Genomic DNA, 20950 nt, shown 5'->3' with positions numbered 1-20950 from the left:
CCACAGACCTCTAGGGGAAAAAAAAAGCTAGTCCAAAGAGCAATATAACTGAGTAAACCATTCCAAAATATGGAGAACCATTTTCAGAGCTTTAGGATTTTCTTTGGTTTGGGGCTAATTATTCACAGTATCCACTTCACTCTGTGGCTATTAATAACAGAAGCCACAGATAGCTGAGAAGGTGTCCTGAGGACAGACCCCACTCTTCCCCCAGAGTCACAGGAGGGTACAGGGCCCCACAAGGCTGGAGGTGTTGTGGTACACAACAAGATGGCAGCCAGCTTTTACCTGTGCAGGACGGGCAGCACTGTCCAGGACGAATGGTGGGGTTGCCACAGGTAGGCACCGGGCAGGTGATGAGGGCACACATTTCCCTTCCATTGTGACAGTAGCATTCCCGGCACCCATCATGCCAGCTTTCCTCATTTTTATGATGATGGCCATCCATGGACAGACATGTGCCTGACAGGACAGGTGGCCCGGCTGAAGGAGGGACCTCTGGACAGACAGAAGGTAGCCTGGTAAGAATCAGCTATGGCATAGGACAGACAGCTTGTAGTGCCCTTATGTGGACTAGAACCCAGCCACCAAAAATGAGGCTTGGGGAGGACAGTCGGTGATACAGGAAAGGCCTGGGAAAAGAATTCAAACCTACAGGCACCCACTTTTGAAAACCAAGAGAAGAAAGGAGTTTGTGAATATGTTTCTGACTGGAGGGGTAGTTCTGACTTCCAAATACTTTATACAATAAACAAGCATTGCTTTTGTAATCTCTCTCTCTCTCTCTCTCTCTCTCTCTCTCTCGAGAGAGACTCATCATTCTAGAAGTTTGGTCCAATGAGGGGATTCTGGGCCCCTTGCAACAACTGGAGTTTTGACTAATAAGTTGGCTGAAGTGACTGACTACACTAACTCCTCCACAGTTTTGTTTACCACGACTCCTTCAAAATACAAGTAAGCGTTCAACTTGGAGAAGCAGGCTATGGGGATCTTTAGCTGTTTGACTGGCATATCTCTGAGAACTACAACAATCTGGAAAGGGAGGAAGGGCCAGGACTAAGCTGTTGGTTTAGGAAGCACCCTGGTTGCACATTTAGTGGCTTCAGGAAAGTCACTGCAGAAGGAAGACACGCACTGGTGTCACCTTGCCTACATAATGCTCTGGCCTGCTGTGGGCTTCTCAAGGCAAGCCTAAATTCTCATGAACATCCTCTTACCGGAGCAATACCTAGGTAAACAGGAGTTTAGAGACACCCACTCCCAAGGATGTCAATCCGACTCCTAAAGGGATGGTTTCTGCCACAGGCACAGAGATACACTACAGCGTCAGGCTAATGTGTCTGAGACCAGCCGGAGAGAAGCCGTCTGCAGTGATTGGCCTGGACACTGTGCTTACCACACATGCTCCATTCAAATTCTGTTTGGAGCCCTCTTAATGCTATTACGATGAAAGACAAAGGGTGTCCCGTGGGAGGGTCCCACAGTGGCACTTGTTTCAGAACAGGCACCGGTCACTTAAATCCTATCACTTACAGGACGTCTGTCCTTCTGTCCTTCAGGCTGCAAAGAGGAAGGGGTCGCACTTACCTCTGCACTTGCAGAGAAGACAGCCATGACTGTCCTGCTGGAAGCCCAAGGGGCAGATCTTACTGCATGGCAGCTCAGGACACTTCTTACAGCGACAGATGTCACAGCCATGCTTATTCTTCCTGGGTAATTAAAATTTTGCCAGAGGTCAGAAAATCCAGAAGTCTCAAACGATGCCCACGCGCTCAGACCAAGGGTCAATGACGTCACTATTTACGCAGAATGACGGGACACCTGCACTCGGAACTCCCAGGTGAGGTGTAATTAGCTCTCAGGAAGATTTAGAACTGCTCAAGCGTTTGTGCCGCTTCTGGAATGTGGCCAGTCCCAGAGGCACGGGTGAGGGTTTCATTAGAAAGATGGTACCGCAATAGAAAGGATGGACGTGCAACTCCAGCTCGCAGAGCGGCTGAGGGACGTGTCACTGGTCAATGTTGAGAGATTAACATCGGGGACATTTTGTTACGGCTGTGGGCTTTCCCACATGAGAAATTCCATACGCTAGTAAAAATTTTAACTACCAAAACTTACACAACACAGAGAAGGCTGTAAGGACTCTGAGACCTGGGGAGGCTTCACAAATGCTAATAAAAGCCTTAGGCTGGTAAGGCATTTCAGTGGGCAAAAAAGGAACCTGCCAACCCTGGTGAATGGAGTTTCATTCTCAGAACCCACAGGCTGAAAGAAGAAAATTAACCCGTACAAGCTGTCAGCCATTCTGCATATGCACAGACGCTGCACACTCACACACACACGTTTATAAATAAACAAGCAAATGTGTATATATTGAAAATGAATAAAAACCTGAGGTGTTAGTGGCTATTAATTATTAATTACTTGCTTTACTGGGCTGGAGGGGCACTTTATATTTGTATCAGCAGTTAAGTCACAAAATGATTATATCTTTAAAATTATTTATTTTTACTTAGTGTGTGTGTGGTGTTGTAACAGTTCACAGAAGCCAGAAAGAGCATTAGCTCCCTGGAGCTGGACTTACATTATCAGACAAGCAATTTGTGCTCTTAACCACTGAGCTATCTTTTCAGTCCTAATAATTACATCTTTATTGGTATCACATTTGTGTCTTACAATTAATAATAGTGATGACTAACACTTGGGGCATCTTTTCTGAGACAGGGTCTTATGTAATCTAGGCTGCCTTTGAACTAGATGCAGACTTCACCTCCTGAGTGCTGACATGATAAGCTTTCACCACCAAACCTGTGTTTTTTAAATAGAAACTTTTAGAATAATTTTTAAAACTCAATTATCTAATTAAAATAAGAATTATGCCCAAATTCAACCTAGTAATTTTTAAAGGCAGACTAGAAGAAAATGGGCAAAAGAGAATGAATATGAAACCCATCTGATGTGAGGCATGCACATATATGTATAATCTACACACACACACACACACACACACACACACACACACACACACCAGTCCCTGAACACAGGAATGACCACTTCAGCAAGTTACACTTAGTTTCTGAATTGGGGAAAACACAGACCAATACGTACAGAAATCCAAGTGGACAGAACTTGTCGCACGCTGTGGGTTTGCATTTCCTGGGCCGTGGACGGCATTGACAGAGTTCACAGTTGTGGGCATCGGTGAAAAAACCAAAAGGACAGTCCAAGGTGCAGCCCCGTTTCAGGCCTAAGCACAGTTCCTCCCCTGTGGAGACACACGGAAGGCATGGTTCTTTCAAAGACAACACACCGGAGAGCAACCCATGGGGCCTGGATCCCGGGCCTGAATTCTCCCGGCTTACGCAGGGTTAAGCTTCAGCTCTGCCGTGGCACTGGCCACAGCTAACAGCTAGCAACGGCGCAGTTTCACGGTTCTCACAACCGAGTTCTGTGTTTCAGTGGTGACACACAAAACAGAGCCCGGCTCGGAAGTGGAATTCTGAAGCCTATTCAGAATTCAGAAGCTCTGTGCGCCCCATTATACTGACAAACATTCAGGTATGGAAATGTTCTTAGCTGGCTAAAAAAAAGTCTACGTGGTGGAAGAAATACTCACATTAATGTGTTACTAACAACTATTTGAAATATTTAAGGCGTCGCTTGTTAGCCGAATCCAGAGTGATGTTTAATCATCTTCTGCTAGTCACTTACTACAGCTATTTCAGAAATTAACGTGAAACAGGAGAAGCAATGCTCTCAGAGGAAACTCCTGAAGACAAAGCTATTTGAGAAGGTGGCACAGTTTAACAGAAAACCAGAGAAAATAACAATGTCAAGGTGGGGTAAATGCGCCTCGGGATGGAAGAGCAATTTGAGGCCCATCTAAATTAAAGGCAGGATCCGAAAGAACATGGGCCGCAAGGAAGGAAGCTGGCGTGGTGGGAATGGCAATACTTGACGCTGCTCTAGCAACTGGTGTGATGAGGAACGTGATCTATTGTCGTGAGGCTGGTGAGTGAACTGCCGTTTTATCTGGGCATCCCCGAAGGGCAAACACTGCATTAACGCACAAGTCGCTAACCAAGCCACATGTTTATCCCATCCCACAGTCGAGTTTTATAGCCTGAAATTAAACATTAGCTGTAATTGATAGGTAAAATGGATCTGCGCATTAAATAAGCATTTCCATGATAGACTCTTCTGTGAATCTTAAAATTCCTTCCAAATGTAACTTTCTGTCTTTTATATAGGAGAACGTTGATCAATGGCATGATTTTCTACTTCGTCACTGCCGGAAACTTTTCATTACACGTATTTAGTGTAACCTTGTGGGTCTGCATCACACTGCGAGACAACCAAATGCTAATCTGCATCCTTCAAAGAGAAAGTCTAACTGGCTCATTTAAAATTTGTAATCATACGACTTGGAGGCAGGTCATTACTTTCCATCTCCCATTATGACAGGAATGGTGGAAGCAGGACGAGACCCTCGGAACCACGAGTCTGTCCCGACACAGGAATCTCTGCTGAGCTGATCGGGTTTTTCTATTATAACGAATTTACCATCAAGGCACCCAGTGGATCGTGTCAGGGAATAGCTGGATCAAAAGCACGCCTAGAGCTTGCGGAGAGTGATTTTCTCAAAGCTTTGGAGTGTAGAGACACTTGGTTTTGTGTTTCTAGTACGTAAAAACGAACCTGTTCCACAGTCCTTGATCTAGAATGCTCTCAAATCACCCTGAACAGTTATGGAAGTATTTGTCTTTTATTTACCTCTGTGCTATGGTTCGAAAGGAACCCCAAGGGCCCGTGTGTCTAGAGCTCAGTGGTCAGTCAGGTGGTGGAACCTTCCAGCTCTGAGGACTAGGGGAGAGATAATAGAGCACCAGGGACATGTTCTTACAGTTAACTGTTTCCTTCCCCTGTTCCTCTCTTACTTGCTGCCCACCATAAGGTCCCAATTTTTCTCACCATAATGGACTTGACTGGTCATAAGCCTGAAGGACAGATCCAACCATCAACAGACCCAAACCTTGGAATCTGTGAGCTAAAACAGTCAATTCTTTCAGGCATTTCAGTCACAGCAATGGGAAGGCAACCGACATGTGAACGTAGGCTGGCTTTGAGAAAGAAAATCTGCAGCACTTAACACAGGACATCCATGAGAAAGTAGGCTGGAGATGCAATTTCGAGCCATTCATCCACTCTGGGTCCATTCATCTGCAGCCTCTAGCCTTGACTAGCTCAGTTTTCCTCCACAACAAAGGAAACCCAGAGCATCCTAGGGCAGTTTCTCTCTGTCCTCAGGCCAGGGCCTATGGTATTTAGCATGCGGTGGGACAATAGCTAACTGCGGAATGAACCATTTATCAATGTTCTTCATCCTCTTTCCACCAGGTATTCCTGCATTGGCAGAGGAGTAACAACTTGGTCACACTTCCTCTGATAATACAGAATAGTTTTTAAAACACTATCATTTGTTAAATGTCTCAAAACAACAACAACAACAACAACCACCACCACCATGCTGCAGTTCTGAAACAGAGAACACAAAAAGACCGGATGGTAGTCCTAGATCCATGCTTGTCAATGACAGACTGTCCTTAAAGGAAATGTACTATCAAACAAAAAGATCAGGAGGTGGGGCTTATAAGTTTGTTTATAAAGTTTTAGCGTACGGCTTATGGCAATTATGGAACATAGGTGGCCTCCTGATCTTACAATTTTTAGGCATTGTGAGTTTTCTGTGACCTAAAGGGCTTTCTTTCTTTTTTTTTTTTGGTTTTTCGAGACAGGGTTTCTCCATAGCTTATGGTTCCTGTCCCGGAACTAGCTCTTGTAGACCAGGCTGGCTTTTAACTCCCAGAGATCCACCTGCCTCTGCCTCCTGACTTCTGGGATTAAAGGCGTGCACCACCACCGCCCTGGCCTCTAAAGGGCTTTCTAATTGATGGAAGCAATTACCATGCAAGAGAAAGTGATAAAGAATGGCAAGGCACAGGGACTGTACACTGTGGCTAGTCAATCGCAAGTACACAGTAGAGTCCTTTCATCCTGGAAAAGAGGCCAAGAGATATCCGCTGTCAATGACCCCAGCAAAACCTGCATGTGCACACACAGAGTGGATGCGTCTCCCAGAGCTGCGCTGCGACACTTCAAACTTGTGGATACAGGAGTGTCCTACCAATTAGGAAGTTCCTGAAACTCTTGGACCAAGACATTTGAATATGCAAATGTTGATCCCAATTGTGCCCAGCGACATGGTGTCTTTTGAGAAGTACAATGATATAAAAGGTGGAGCTTTTCACCCAGACACTTCATGATGGACACACTGGCTTCCTCTTCTTTGCCCCTATCAGTTTTATATGTCTGAATCTGTTTCCAGATAAAAGTATTATCAGTTTCTAAAAGTAAACAATGCTAAAACTGGGAAAGAGGTTACCAATATCCAGTCAAACTCATGGCTTTAAAGCCATGGGCAGTACGATATTAAAAGATTGATGCCTTTCAACCAATATGCAGTTTGGGCAGTAAAGTTGAAGCATCTTCATCTTCCCGACAGCAATAAACACTTTGGTTAAAAAGTTAATGTTATTAATGCTTATGTCAACAAAATGTTATGTTATTAGCTGCTTAGAGGGTCTTAGCTCTAATTTTTGTAGCCACTGCACTCTCTGGCATTTCTTATCATAATTCCTCTTAATTGCAAACGTGTCTCTGAGAAACTGAGGCAGGGTGATTTAAACTCTTGGTGCAGCTTAACAGTTTTGCAAGCATGCTACTGTTGCAGGTTAAAACATCAAAACATTGCTATGTTCAAACAAGCAGACCTCCTTTGTTTTGTATTTCCCAGGTACTTTATTTTTGTGTTCTGAGCCGTGAACCAATGTCTGCTGTGTGATGGGTAAGGGCCTTGTCCACTAAGAAACATCCCGGCCCTTGATTTTTTTCAGACAATGTTTTGCCCTGTAACTTGGTCTGTCCTCAAGTAAATGATTCCACTGTCCCTGTTTTCAGAGTGCTAGGATTACAGGCATGCACCACCATGTAAGGGAGAATTTTGGTCCAGATGAGTATATACTAAGCTGCTACAATGGGGAAAAGAACCAAATGCTCTCCATGACTTCAGGGAGCTATTTCAGTATAACCAAGAAGAGGAAGAAGGTGAGGCACAAACGTGCAAGTGACAGGTTGGTTGTGGATGGGTGTGTCCTGAAAGGACCAGAAGATCTACAGGCAGGTAGGTGAGTACCAAGGAGGAGGGGGCTGGGCAGCCACCATGTTAGCAAGCTTGGGCTGAAATGGATGGTATGAACAGCTGGTGTGTGGAGCAAACAGCTACCATTTGCTAGCTAACAAAAGTCGCTTGGCATTCGTTCCCTTAATCCTCAAAATACCCCAGTACTTAGGTCCTGGTGTCCGTCCTCTATAGACGAGGACACTGAGTAAAGCACTCCTCCCAATCCCTCCGATGTAGTCAGGATGGCTCACAGGAGCAGAGGGGCAGAGGCAAAATTCATGCATCAATTTGTGTGCGATCAGACAAGCTGGTAACTTTGGTTTTAAGCCTTAGGTTTGGCGGGGTGGGGGGGATGGGGGGTGCGGTAAGTGGACTGCCAAGACCAAGCCAGGGCCAGGCAGCTCAGCATGACTGGAGCAGACAGCGCAAAATCCAGAGGGATCCCTGATCCCGAAGGGTCTCTGCTTCTTCATCTAGCTGCTTAATGTAGAGCAAAGGTGGAGAACTGAGCATGCCCTGACAGAAGGCAGGGACCCCCTTCTTCTGTGTGACCGACAGCTTGAATCTTTAGGAAGCAAAGAAGTGTTTTAGAAAGAGTTACTCTTGTAAACTCCAGCACTGGGTATTTTGTTTTGTGTTTTGGTAACTGGAGATTTCCCCTCATGTCATGTGCTCCATTCACCACGGTGGTCCAAACATTTAACGCATTATCTGAACCATGGCAGGTGGTGAAGGAAAGTGGGAAGGAAAGACTGGATATTTCTAAAAGTACGTAAAATTTGCAAGTACTGAATGTAATATTTTTATGTAAAAAAAATCACAGGCATAAAATACAACATTCTCCTGTATATATTTCTTTCTAAATGTAAACGAAAAAGGAAGTTTATGGTAAGCAGTGTCCATAGTGATGCCACTGAGAGCGTCAGGCTACAGAGGGCAGAGCACATGGGCGCAGCTTCCTCAGCCTCCTGCTTGAAAGCCTGGCCACTGAGGGAGGAAGGTCATTGGCTAATAAAGAAACTGCCTTGGCCCCATCTGATAGGGCAGAATTTAGATAGGCGGAGTAAACAGAACAGAATGCTGGGAGGAAGAGGAAGTGAGCTCAGAAATCATGCAACTCCTCTCAGAGCCAGGCGCGATGAAGCAAGCCGCCAGGTCAGACATGCTGAATCTTTCCCGGTAAGCGCATCTAGTGGTGCTACACAGATTATTAGAAATGGGCTAAATTAATACGTGAGAATTAGCCTAGAAGAGGCTAGATATAATGGGCCCAGCAGTGTTTAAAAGAATATAGCTTGTGTGTTGTTGTTTCGGGGCATAATTTAGCTGGCGGCCAGGAGCTGGGCGGCAGGAACGCAGTCTGCAGCTCCTTCTACAGGCCACAACAGCCTTTCGGTTGCCTCGGTGACAAATGTGGAAAGCTGCTTCTTCAGGTTCAATGGAGTGACAGGAACCTGCCATGGCTGTGGCTGGGTGGCCAAAACTTTGTAACAAAGCCCAGGTGAAGGGCGAACGAGGCAGCTGGAGAACGCGATTCTGTATTTTTAGGTTTCATAGAAGTTCAGGGGGGAAAAAAAAACTAGGTCCGATCCCATACTGAAAAAGAACGTGTAGCTTGAGCGGCTCCGGGAGACTACAGTGTAAACACTCCATGACACAACTACCAATTACCGTGGTGTTAGGAAGACAAGGTTGGCGATTTATGTAAACACATGAGGCTGCCAAGGCAATTCCCCAGCAGACTTGGCTTTCCCAAGGAACGTCTCAGAGGCAGACATGCACACAACAGGGGCTGATTCTTACAGGGTACAGAAGCAGGTGCAGGAAGGCAGGACCACCCCAGGCGGCGAGGCTCACCTGAAAACCTAAGACTGCAACAAATGCCAGTACGTTGGGCTTCTAAACCCTGGAAGCAGTAACCCAGCATGCAGAGGGCATGGCAGTAGTGTGGGGCTGGAGAACACGGCACTATTCAACTCCTAGACGCATTCTATCATTCCTCAGAGATACTGGCACAAACGAGGACTTGTTACAGTTGAGAGGCACCTTAAACCAAGAGAGCTGATACCCCAGGAAGTGTACGTTCTCACCATTAGTCAGTCCAAGCCTCTAAGCCTAGGATAATTATACCCCGAAGCCCACAGAGAAGTTGCTTATTATAGAATCACTGTCTGTGTTTGGGAGAGATCAGAGATGATAGGGAAAGATTGCAGAAAGTAGGCCAAATGTCACTCAAAAAAAGGCAGAGGATTCCAAAGTACCTGAAAGTAAGTCTGGGAAGAACAAAATAAGAGTTGTCAGTAAAGGAATCTTGTGGGTGCAATGAGCCTTGAATTCAGACAGGACTGCAAGAATGTAGGCCAAGACCTTGTGGGGCTGGAGCTGACATGTGCCATTTGAGGACTAGAGACAATGTTCAGTGTCACGACACAGGAAGTTCTTTGGTACTATTGGGTTCTGTCCTTGTTTCTCTGCAGTTTAATTTATCTTAATTCAGCAATTTAGGAGGACATGTAAGCTGTACTTATTTACCATAAGCTGGGAGGCATAGGGCATAAGATCACACTATCAAGATTTAAAAAAAAACAATTTCATCTACTTGGAAAATGGCTTGAAACTATTAGCATAATTTCTTATATTTGGCCCTACGTTGACAGAATTCAAAAACTGCAACATCTTAACATAGAACAGATAAGCACCTAACAGCAGCTGACCTAAAAACACGTAGGGGCACTCGCTGCTTATAAGCTCACTACCAACCCACAAAGTGCAAACAAATCGCGGATGCAAACACACGCGGGAAACAGCACTCAATTCAGACTAAATTCTGGGTCTTGTTCTGTTTGTTTCTCAGGCACATTTTAGATAAAGACAATGCCAGCCTGTCTGTCAGAAGGTAGAAAAGACCAAGCTCTAGAAAGCATGCCACATAGGTGATGGAGAAGGGGACTTTGGATGTGTATTCTGGTTGAGGAATTAAGAGAATTCAAAATAGTTCTAATACCTGTGGGATGTATTTTCCCCTGTGGGAGAAATGTATTATATTCTGTCTAGTTTCAGAGGTCACCGCTCTGGGGTCAATAATACGAACAAGCTCTTAAGTTCTTAAGCTCTCTCCCTATGCGGTGTGCCGGCCTGTCTATTCTGTCTGTCTGTCTGTCTCTGTGTACATGTGTGTGTGGGCCAGAGATGTCTTCTCTATCATTTTTCACCTTATTTTTGAGATATGGTCTCTCAGGGAACCTACAACTCATTTTGTCTAGCCTGACTGATCAGCAAGCTCCACAGATCCTCTTTGTCTGTCTGTCTGTCACAACCCCAATTCCCCAGGACTGGGGTTACAGGTGCATGCCACCACACCCAACTTTTACATGGCTGCCAGGGAACCAAACTCTGGCCCTCATGTTTCCGCAGCCAGAACTCTCTCACTGAGCCATCTCCCAGTTCCTGAGTGAAGCATCATTTTTTTTTTTAAAGGATTAGGGCTGCCATGTACAGAAAGGGGAAAATACAGTGTTCTTAGTCACCTGATGACCATGGCAGGGGTGTTCTAGGTTGCCCACTTAAGGCTAAGGCTATGAGGCTGCACTCCCGAGCCTCTCAGGGCTGCAAACGCCTCTCCAGCACCAGCTGCAAGGAGCTATCAAGCCCCACATAAAAACGAACACAGTGACATCCAGACGGGAACTATATGGCAGTGCAGGGCATTCCCTAAGTGACTGCAAAACTGTTTATGCTAAGCTTACCACCACCCCCTTTCTTTCAGGCTGTCAAGGCGATGTCTGAACAGGAGTGAAAAAGATATTCAATCATATAATATGCTTTGACAAGATCCTATTAGGCCTCCGGGGGAAAACCCATCTGTCTACTTACTGTTTTTGCACTGACAGGTTCGACAGCCATTGTGATCCAGTTTGAAGCCGTAAGTGCAGTCCTTCTCCTTCAGAGTGCAGTTTGATAACTCCCCACACGCAGGTGGATCAATCGTGATGTAGGTTGGTTCTAATGACATGAAAAGAAGAAAAAAGAATCAATGAAACATGTTATTACCTCGTAGATAGCATTCAATCTCCGAAATCCCACACTACAGTAAGTACAAAAATCCCATCAATACTTCTCCTCAGATCCGAAACTTTTTACAATACTGTACTGTCATTAACTCACGAGACGGTATTTTTGTTCAGAGTCTTTGATAATGCGAATATTTCACTTTTATTTTTCCTAGTGGGTGGGAAAAGCAGGACGCTACAGATGTGAGGCGAGCACTCTACCATAGAGATGCCTGTGGAGTGACTTCCCTGTCGCTCCACCGTTCTATAGTTCAGCAGTCTGTGCCCTTCTTTGCTCCCCGCAAACAATATTTTCTGGCAGGTCATCACCGCAGAAACCAGAAAAGTGAAGTTAAAATAAGCTACTTAAATGTACCCATTATTCTATTTCTTCCTGATTTTTTTTCCTGAGTTCATGTATTGTAAGGGTATGCTATATGTGTGCATGTTTGTAGTCTATAGCACATGTGTGTACGGGTGCATGTTTGTAGTCTATAGCACATGTGTGTATGTGTGCATGTTTGTAGTCTATAGCACATGTGTGTATGTGTGCATGTTTGCAGTGTATAGCACATGTGCGTATGTGTGCATGTTTGCAGTGTATAGCACATGTGTGTATGTGTGCATGTTTGCAGTGTATAGCACATGTGTGTATGTGTGCATGTTTGTAGTCTATAGCACATGTGTGTACGGGTGCACGCCTACATGGGGAGGCCAGAGCTCAACGTTGCCTATGTTCTTCCGTCACTATCTACATAGTTGTAAAGTTTTGTTTTGAGCATGGGTGTGTGTGTGTGTGTGTGTGTGTGTATGTGTGTGTGTGTGTGTGTAGGTGCATACATTTGTGGACGTGCACATGTGTGGATGCTGGATATCAACGTTAGCTGTATTATCTTCCTTGATCATTCACTACTTCATTTTTTGAGTTCTCTCATTGAACTTGGAGCTCACTGATGCCACTAAACTTGATGGTCAATGAGCTACAGACATTGCTTGCCCAGGATCTGTCTTCCGTCTCTGTCTTCCCAGAGTTGGAGTTATAGATGCACACTTTCCCTGGCCTTTTTCTTTTATTTATTTCATCTTTTAATGGGTACTGGCACTTACACTCAGGTCCTTATGTTTGTATGGCAAGCATGCTACCAACCAGCAAGCCATCTCCCTAGCTCCGTGTGTAATTTTTAGAATGATCAAGACATAACTGTCAATTCCTCCCCATTCCGCAGTACCTGTCCTTTATGTTAGCATTTTTTAAAAATTAATAGGCCAGCTATGTTTTGGAGAAGAACATCCGAGTTTCTTTTGTGACTCTATCACTTATGACATGATATGAATGGGTACCAGTGGCTAAGGGCTTATGCCCTGGAAGCAGAGCCTTGTGAGAGAGTCAAAGTGAGACGCAACCAATGGGCAGCAAGGATCAGCTTCCATTCTGGAGGAATCTACCATGTGGGGAGGGGGGCACTTTCCCTCCTCTTCCACTCTAAGAAGGAAGAGCTACTCTGGACACGAAGTGCATCCTCTGGCATAAGATATATATTTGTTTCTGTATTCTACATGTGCTGCTTGCAAGTACTGTGAAGCGTCACCGAGCTCAGCTGGGGTGGCTGTTACCGTTATCCTCTTGTAACACACGAGACAACTGAGGACCTTGATATGCTCACGGTCACTGCAGGATCAGGCGGTAGACCTACGATTCACATCTGGGCTTTAGAAGCTCTCTTGACATCAGTGCAGTACACAGCTGCACTGACAGTACCTGCTCTGTGGTACACTGGGAAGAGACGTTTACGGAACGCTATGGGCAGTAGGAACAGCACTGCCAAAGGAAACAAGAGACACCGCTGTACTTCCACATCATCTCTTCAACCCAAAGATGCCTGAACTTCTTCAAAGCAAGGCTTTTCTCATGATATCTTTGTGAAATGGCCAAGTACAGAATGTCTCTACCTACATTTTTGTAGATGGAGTATGTGAGATGGAGAGCGTAAGTGGCTTATCTAGGTTTACATAGCAACCCAGTAGCAGGCTGGGAATGGAAGGGCGCAGCGGTTCCTAGCCTGCCTTTCAACACGCTATCCATTCGTCCACACTGTCTTCTCAAGTCTCCTCTCCCGCTACAAAGGAAGAGAGATCCAAATACACATGACTGCTGCTACAATCAGGGGTTCTGATTTTTTTATTTGCTTCCTAAGATGGGACAGTGATTCAAGTCTTCGGATATCGGAAACAACATTGACCTGTTCACAAGATGTTCCTACCAGCATTCTCCTGGTGAAAGAGGCCAGGATGAGGGATCATGCTTTCTCCACTTCTACTGTAACGTGGCTTATTAAATGGATCTTCCTGAGAGTTTTATACAAACTTCCCACCGGCATTAAAGTTCTCTTTTCCTTCAATGACTAGTCTTTCTGGAAGGAACTGTAAACACCAAGGAGTACAATTTAAGCAAGTTTTAAGCCATCCTGATTTAGATGCAGGGATACCTCTGCCCCGCATTCTCTTAAAATTAATGATGAACATCTCTAGTTTCCAAACTTCTTAAAGTCACCACTCTTGTCTGTCTTCCCCAAATAATAGTTCTGTTCCAGCCCTCAACCAAAAGACTGCCAATGTTATCTCAAAATTATTCTAACTGTGTTAAGTGTAAAACAGAAAACATGTATCCGCTCTAAGTAAACCACATTAAAGATTACCCCAGCGAGGAAGGCGTGTTATATTCTAGAGAGTTAACAGAGCAATGAGTGGGGGCAGACTCTGAACTTCACAGACGCTGCTTCAGCAGACAGCTAGCGGGGAAGGAAACATCTTGTGCATATTCACACTAGATCCTTGCATTCTTTCCTGACATTTGAGATGTGAACTCCAAGAGAAGCTTTTACTTTCAGCGGATATATTATGGGAAATACATTTGGGAAGAGCAGCATCACTGAAGAACATGTAACAGTCCCAGAAAGGGACAGGGTTTTACTTGTACTGAGTTCTAGGGGTGTGGTAAGAGAACATGGTTTCCAAGTGCACAAAGACCATCTTCCACCTCCAAAGGTACTGCTCCTCAATAATGATGCATAAGTTAGTGTCTGGTGCATATTATATGATCAGTGGGCAGGATCAGGAGTCTGACCTGAGGCGAGGAATTGAAAGAAGAATACAGACCAGGATGTTGGAGGATCTGAACACAACTGACTTGAGGACCCCGTGTTTTATTCAGATGCCTTAAGCAGCTGGGTGTTTCCCAGATGTGGTGCACACCAGCTGGGAGGGTCCCAGATGTGGTGCACACCACCTTTCTCCAGAGCAGGGGATATGTTCAACGTGTTCACCTACAGCGTCCAGCACAACAACCTTTTGTTCAGCTGGACAAATGAAACATAAATGTACAGAAAGGTTGCTGAGTACGTACAGAGTCTAAAATGTCCATTTAAAATGGTTTAGGTAGAGTAAGCCGTTCCAGACGAATGCCTTGAAGACCTTAGACAACATGGTCATATGCAAGAGGTAAAATATTATTTTATGCTTCTAAAATTCACATTTTCCATTCCTCCTCTTCCTTGTATTAGATGGAAAATACTGGCAAGTATATACATTGCAAAGTCAATAGTTAATATGAAAAAACAGAGAAACTCAATAAATCGTTTATATTTTGAAAACTGTCAGTTTACTCTGGAGTGACTCAATTTCTGCTCAGTAGATGAAGCTGAGCCCAACAATATTTACTGTGATATAGTAACCTTTGACACTTAATTTTTATGAGCCATCTTAATATCTGGCACCTCATTTTATTACCTTTACCAAATAAGTATATCGTTTCTATTCAAACACAAACTGGAGCGAAGTTTAGAAGCTTTTAGGGTAGTAATCTGTGTCTCGTGTCTTTGCTGTTGTCTCTCTATGTCCCTGGAATAACTGCTGATTTTTTTTTTCGAGACAGGGTTTCTCTGTGGTTTTGGAGCCTGTCCTGGAACTAGCTCTTGTAGACCAGGCTGGTCTCGAACTCACAGAGATCCGCCTGCCTCTGCCTCCCGAGTGCTGGGATTAAAGGCGTGCGCCACCACCGCCCGGCTTAACTGCTGAATTTTAATAGACACACGGGCAGGTGACCAGCTGTCTTCCACTGTTTTATCTGGAATCACAGAATATTGCCTGCTAACACTCCCCGAACATTAGCGTGCTCAGTTCCTTGCATGTGAGCCTATACAATAGTTCCATTTCTATGAAATCCTTACAACAAAAACATCCAACCATGAACGGGACACACACACACAAAAATGCTGCTATCATCAACCAGAGTCTGCCTTCCACCCAACATATTAAAATGCAATCTCAGAACTATCCTGTTACTATGTCTTTCTTTTCTCTTGTCTTTTGACTAAGGAAGTATGGTTAAGAAAGTTTAAGTCTAATTCTTTATTCTGAATAATGAACTCTGAAGCGAGGCATTTCAGAGCATGCTGAACTAGGTTTTAATCTAGGTAAGTTCTTAGTATAAAAGAAGTGATTTTGAAGAGTATCGAACTATAGCTGTATACAGAGAGCGTATTAGTGAAATACGTGAAGCATGCATTTTTGCTTGGCTCAGAGTCACAAAATCCTGGAGTTTGTATGCTTGAGATGGTTATTATTCCATCCTTTCCACTAGTGGTCACCGCAGCCCTTTGTATATGGAAATTATTTCCTGGACCTTGGCCTGGTACAGGGAATTCTCATTTACACTCTACAGTCTGTGCTCCTGGATGATGGGAGGGTATGATGTTGAAATGATGTATCAGATAGTCCAAGCCTTCTAGAAGGGCAATGGTAGTCCTCGGTGACTTTCTAAAAGACTTCCTGAGCACCCTAAACTGTTGGGGAGAAACAGTTTTAGAACAACTGTTGGAACTGTGTCAGGGGTGCAAATATTCAGCCACTAATTTTTGTCTCAGTTGAGTCTGAGAGGCTGGAAGTCTGGGAGGAAGTTTTTCATATTAGGCAAATGTATAAATGAATGTAGCATCTCCTAGGAACTTTATCTACCCAGTTGAGAAATGAAGACATTGTGATTATGTTGAATTTGATCAAAATACAAAGTTTAAGTATGGTTATGGTTCAAACTCTAAGGCCACAGCAATACAACATAAAATAACTATTTTGATTATTTAGGTTTTATAATATGTTAAGTTACTCTAATCTCAGCCAAGCATGGTAGAACACACCTTTGGTCCCAGCACCTGGGAGGCAGAGGCAGGCAGATCTTTGTTAGTGCAAGGCCAGTTTGGCCACCAGAGTAAGTTCCAGGACAGCCAGATCTTCACAGAGAAACACTGTCTTGGAAACAACAACAACAAAAATCTCTCTAGTTGCTCGTTATTTTCTTTCATGGAGAATTCTCCAAATCAGAAGCTAGAGAAGGTCAAAGGAAGAGCTCCAATGCATCCCTGAAAGATGCTAATTTAAATCTTTCCAACAGTCATGCACACCATACAGTTTCGTGACTCTGGAAGAAGAACAAGACAGAAAAAGTATGCATTCTGACATTCTGACCCCCTTCCATGTTGGGATGTGTGCTAATCATCATCTTAATCTATTTCTAAGACACCCAGTAAAATTTCCCAGGTATGTTAGCGCAACGAGAATGTTAACGGGTGGTTTTGTCTTATCTTTTACTCTACTGAGCCTGCAGTTTGAATGGACCTGCAAGGGTCTTCTCATTACCTCGATGACTGGGAGCTGGTTCTGTCTTACAAATAACATGAATTATCCCCACAGAGATATGAGCTAGCACTCTTCCTGATTAGCAGCCTTGGGAAGGCTCATTAGCACGCAGGCATGGGTGAATGAAGACATTGTAATTACAACCGCAGATGGCACACAGAGCCCGCCCTCTAGGTTGACTGTAGCATTGCCTCTGTCGGGGATAATTAATCGGTTCTAGATTTGGAGGGTCTACTGAAGAGCTGCCTTATGGAGGAGCTAAGCTCCGGGAGAGCAGCAAGGTTGGATGCCCCCGCACCCTGCTGCTAACAGCAGTTGTCCAGCAAGGCCCTTGACTCCTGGAACTCCCTGTTCGCACCCACCCATATACTAAGAAATGATTTTTTTTTTCTGGAAAAACCTAACTATAGGCAAAATCCTAGGAAAAGAACTTTTGAAGGGCAGTCTTACATTCTCTTAGCAGTGCAAGAAATTTCAAGTCAGAGCAGTAAGATAAACGAACCTCATTTCTGCCTCTCGTTTCTCAGAGTCCTTTTGGGCTTCAATTATGCTTTGCATGTTTTACATAACTTTTCTCAGTAAATTCCCAGGCCTGCTTATTTGATTATGAGAGACGAAAATGAACAATTATGCTCTCTTTCCAGACTTAATTCAGGCACTCTCTTCCTTAAGCTATGTTTTTCTTTTGGCTGGGGCTGCTTAAGTCACACGGATAGCCAATGAATGGGGAGATTCCAAAGCCTCTCTCACTTGATATGGCAGGCCAGTGGCTAACCGGGTTAGAGGTAGCCCAGCTGGGGCTATAAAACTGGAGATTAAGTTGGCCAAGACAGAACTGGAGGACAGCTTATCTGACTCACTGCATCTTCATGTGCCCCTCTGTTGCCATAGTTGCTTTACAGATGTGACCCCTCTCTAGCCACAGTGCCGCTCAAATAAATCACCAAGTTGTCAACATAACCCAGGCTGGGAAGAGACGCAGAGTTAAATTTTTCCCAAATGAAGATAGAGAGAAAACTCTATTAATGGAGAGAACATAAAAGGGGCGGGGGGAGGCCAGGGCACAGAAATTCCCTAATCTGGAAGTGGGGGTTTCCATGGAATATTTTTGTGTACTTAAGAAAGTCTCATTAAGTCATGGAAAAAAAAAATTGGCATTTGGAGTTTTCAAATTCCTCCAGCCACTCCACACCGAGTGATCCCTTTCCCCTTTGTATATATTTCTCATAACAACACCTACGTCCTTGTGGTTTCTGTGGCACTTATCTAAGAGCACTTCTCTGTTTTATTTTAAAATGAATAGTGTGAAAATGTTCCCAAGATCTGTATTATTTTGTGGTCAGATAGAGAAACAACGATCTATTTATTTTAGACCCGCATTAACTTTGTATGTTTTTTCAAAAGAATCTTGGCCATTGGACCTATTTTTCTTCCTTTACCAACCTCATATTTAATAGGGAAAGACAGTAGTATGATTATAAGATTATTATTAAGTGATCACAAAAGAGAATTAAAAAGAAATTTCTATACAGAGTGGGGAGACCATTTCCATTAACTTGGCTGAAATAACTCAAAAACGTATCTCTGGGTTCCAAGAATAATCTGCACCTTTTACATTAGTCTGATAGCCTTCCCACTGCTCATCTTCAAAGAAAACGTATCCGGGCACCTTTTAACTGACAATATGCTACACGGCATACAACATGGATGTGCACACTGTAACAGAGACATTACATACAGGCAACTCGGTGAATCAGCCAGATTCTTATCATCTCAATCCATCTGTTGGGAAATGGCTGAGGCTGGGGAAGAAGCGGGGGATCTCACTTAGGAACCATGTCTCACTCACAGTTTGTAACCTCAGCCTCAACATGTCGTCAGGACTACATCTGGAATTACTGATAGGACAGGGAGGACAGACAACACCTACAGACCTCAAGTAAGGCCTTACTCTCTGACAAAGAAGGACGTGCATCTGATACTGTCCCTGGTCATTTTAAGGCCTTACTCCCTGACAAGAAGGACGTGCATCTGATACTGTCCCTGGTCATTTTAAGGCCTTACTTCCTGACAAAGAAGTACTTGCATCTGATACTGTCCCTGGTCATCTCAGTCTCTTTTGGCCTTTTTGAAGCAATGGGCAGTTAAGTCTCTCAGGATGTTCATCTCTTGAACATGATCGGTACTTAGTGAGAACCACTGAGGCAGGGAGGACGGTCTGAGGGCTGCTGTGAATTCAGCACACTTTTTATATCGAAAACTCATGGAAACTGAAACTGCTCACATCATGCGCTACTCAGGAAAGGCGCCTGGGCTCCTGACAAGTTCATCTCTACCTTCGGCTGCACAATGCACAGAGTGTACCGAGCCCTGCTAACGGGCCCGTGCCCACATTCTTAACACGAGGTTGGAACCCAGTTCCAACCCAGTTGTTCTGGGGCTGCTCCTTTGATTGGCGTTGCCCAGCAGTAACTGGTATGAGAATATTCCTGACAGGAACTCACGCTGCACCAGAGGAAGTAAGGGCGTCTTTGCCGACCGCTCAGCACACTCGTGATCTGATCGACAATAGACAACTGGGATTCAGAGGGAGAAAAAGAAGAGTTAAGACCAGATGGCAAGTGTTCTGAAGTTTGGATGAGGAGACGGAGAGAGCTAGGGGAAGCAGGCAGGCTTCCAGGCTGAGAGTTATTCACGGGGAGGAGAACAGAAGAAGGAAGCAACCACCAAACAAGCAGAAGCAACAAACAGTCAGTATTCCCGACAGTTTAGTCAGCCAGGTCAGAATTCTAGGCAGAGGCTCCGGAAAAGAAGTGGGGATCAAAAGCCAAGCCAGAGGTCAGAGCAACACTTGCTGGGCCTCAACAGTGACAATGCAGCCAGGGACAAGGACAGCTTTTGATTCTTAGCATGGCTGTCAGGGGCTTTGCCATTCACCGTCTCGTTCCCTCACATTCCCACACTCTCTTTGACAGTGTGAGTCTAGAGGGAAACAGTGCCAAACTCGTGGATTTGGGGGCAGGAGCCCATAGTTTGAGCCCTGTGCCAGCCATTACTAGCTCTCCTTATGTGACCCAGACCTCTTGGGCTTCCGTAAGATGGGAGCAGTCACGATGTTTCTGCAAGGCGACGGAGTGCGACAGCACTCTGGAGTCAAGCCATGTGTCACACCAACAACACGTGTCGCTGTAATGTTTCAACGCTGCTTGGCCTCGTCACAGATAAATTAATTAAGGAGACAGACCTCAGAAGGGCAGCTGGGAAGCGGCATGACAGCTGTTTTCACAATCTCAACCCTGCCCATTGTAACCTAAGCATCACTTTGTATCTCTACCAATAACAAGAAAAGCATCGGGGATGTGGCTGGCTCTGTGATGTCTTTTGATATGGTCTGGTAAGCTTTGGACCATGTTAGTGACCAGCCACTGGCGCCTTTCACCTTTGCTGAGTGGCAGACTGAGGTCATTGTTCCCCAGTCTGACTACATCCATGGGTGTCTCCAAGAGAAGAGAAATCTCTTAGTTGGCAGCTCATCGGGTGAGCTGAAACAATGTGATATGCCTGGCTGGCCCTGGTCTTCCTCTCATGATGTGGACCTTAACAGATCTGTAGGGACAAGGCCAAACTCATCTCAGTGCCATTTAAGCCATTTTGGGATCTTTGTGAATAGTCCAGTAATTCTCAAGTGAAAAGACGACGTGGGAAACCCGGCTTTAGAAAACTGTCTTTTGAATCTCGGTTTCAGTAGGCCAGTGATCTCAAACTTATGTCAGTGTGAGAGGACGCCCAACTGGTGGCTTTATGACTAAGTATCAAAGCATTTCACCCAAAGAATAATGGTTTCACTCCTGGTTCCATGGCTGTGGAGCCCCTACCCTGATTAAAGGAAGCTGGAATTTATCCAGCTCCATGGAATCTTTGAAAAACCTGGATTTCAGATATGACGATGATTTCATGGTTTTGAGGAGTC

The 20950-nt window shown here is 44.6% G+C and overlaps 1 protein-coding gene across 3 annotated transcripts in view; it reads right to left on the bottom strand.

The window, feature by feature from the left end:
- The window catches only part of Crim1 (cysteine rich transmembrane BMP regulator 1), a 175720-nt gene that overhangs the window by 29169 nt on the left and 125601 nt on the right, over positions 1-20950 (bottom strand). For all 3 annotated transcript variants that reach the window (XM_041631123.1, XM_041631124.1, XM_041631125.1), the window contains 4 exons: positions 11114-11242; positions 3109-3265; positions 1588-1709; positions 289-498 (listed from right to left, as the gene is read on the bottom strand). In XM_041631123.1, the coding sequence (XP_041487057.1) occupies positions 289-498; positions 1588-1709; positions 3109-3265; positions 11114-11242 (618 nt within the window). The remainder of the gene's footprint in view (positions 1-288; positions 499-1587; positions 1710-3108; positions 3266-11113; positions 11243-20950) is intronic.

The sequence above is a fragment of the Microtus oregoni genome, unplaced genomic scaffold (assembly GCF_018167655.1).
Source record: "Microtus oregoni isolate MIOR12 unplaced genomic scaffold, Mior012 000036F_ref0000092, whole genome shotgun sequence".
Classification (NCBI taxonomy): Eukaryota; Metazoa; Chordata; class Mammalia; order Rodentia; family Cricetidae; genus Microtus; species Microtus oregoni.
This window is presented reverse-complemented; position numbering and strand designations above follow the sequence as displayed.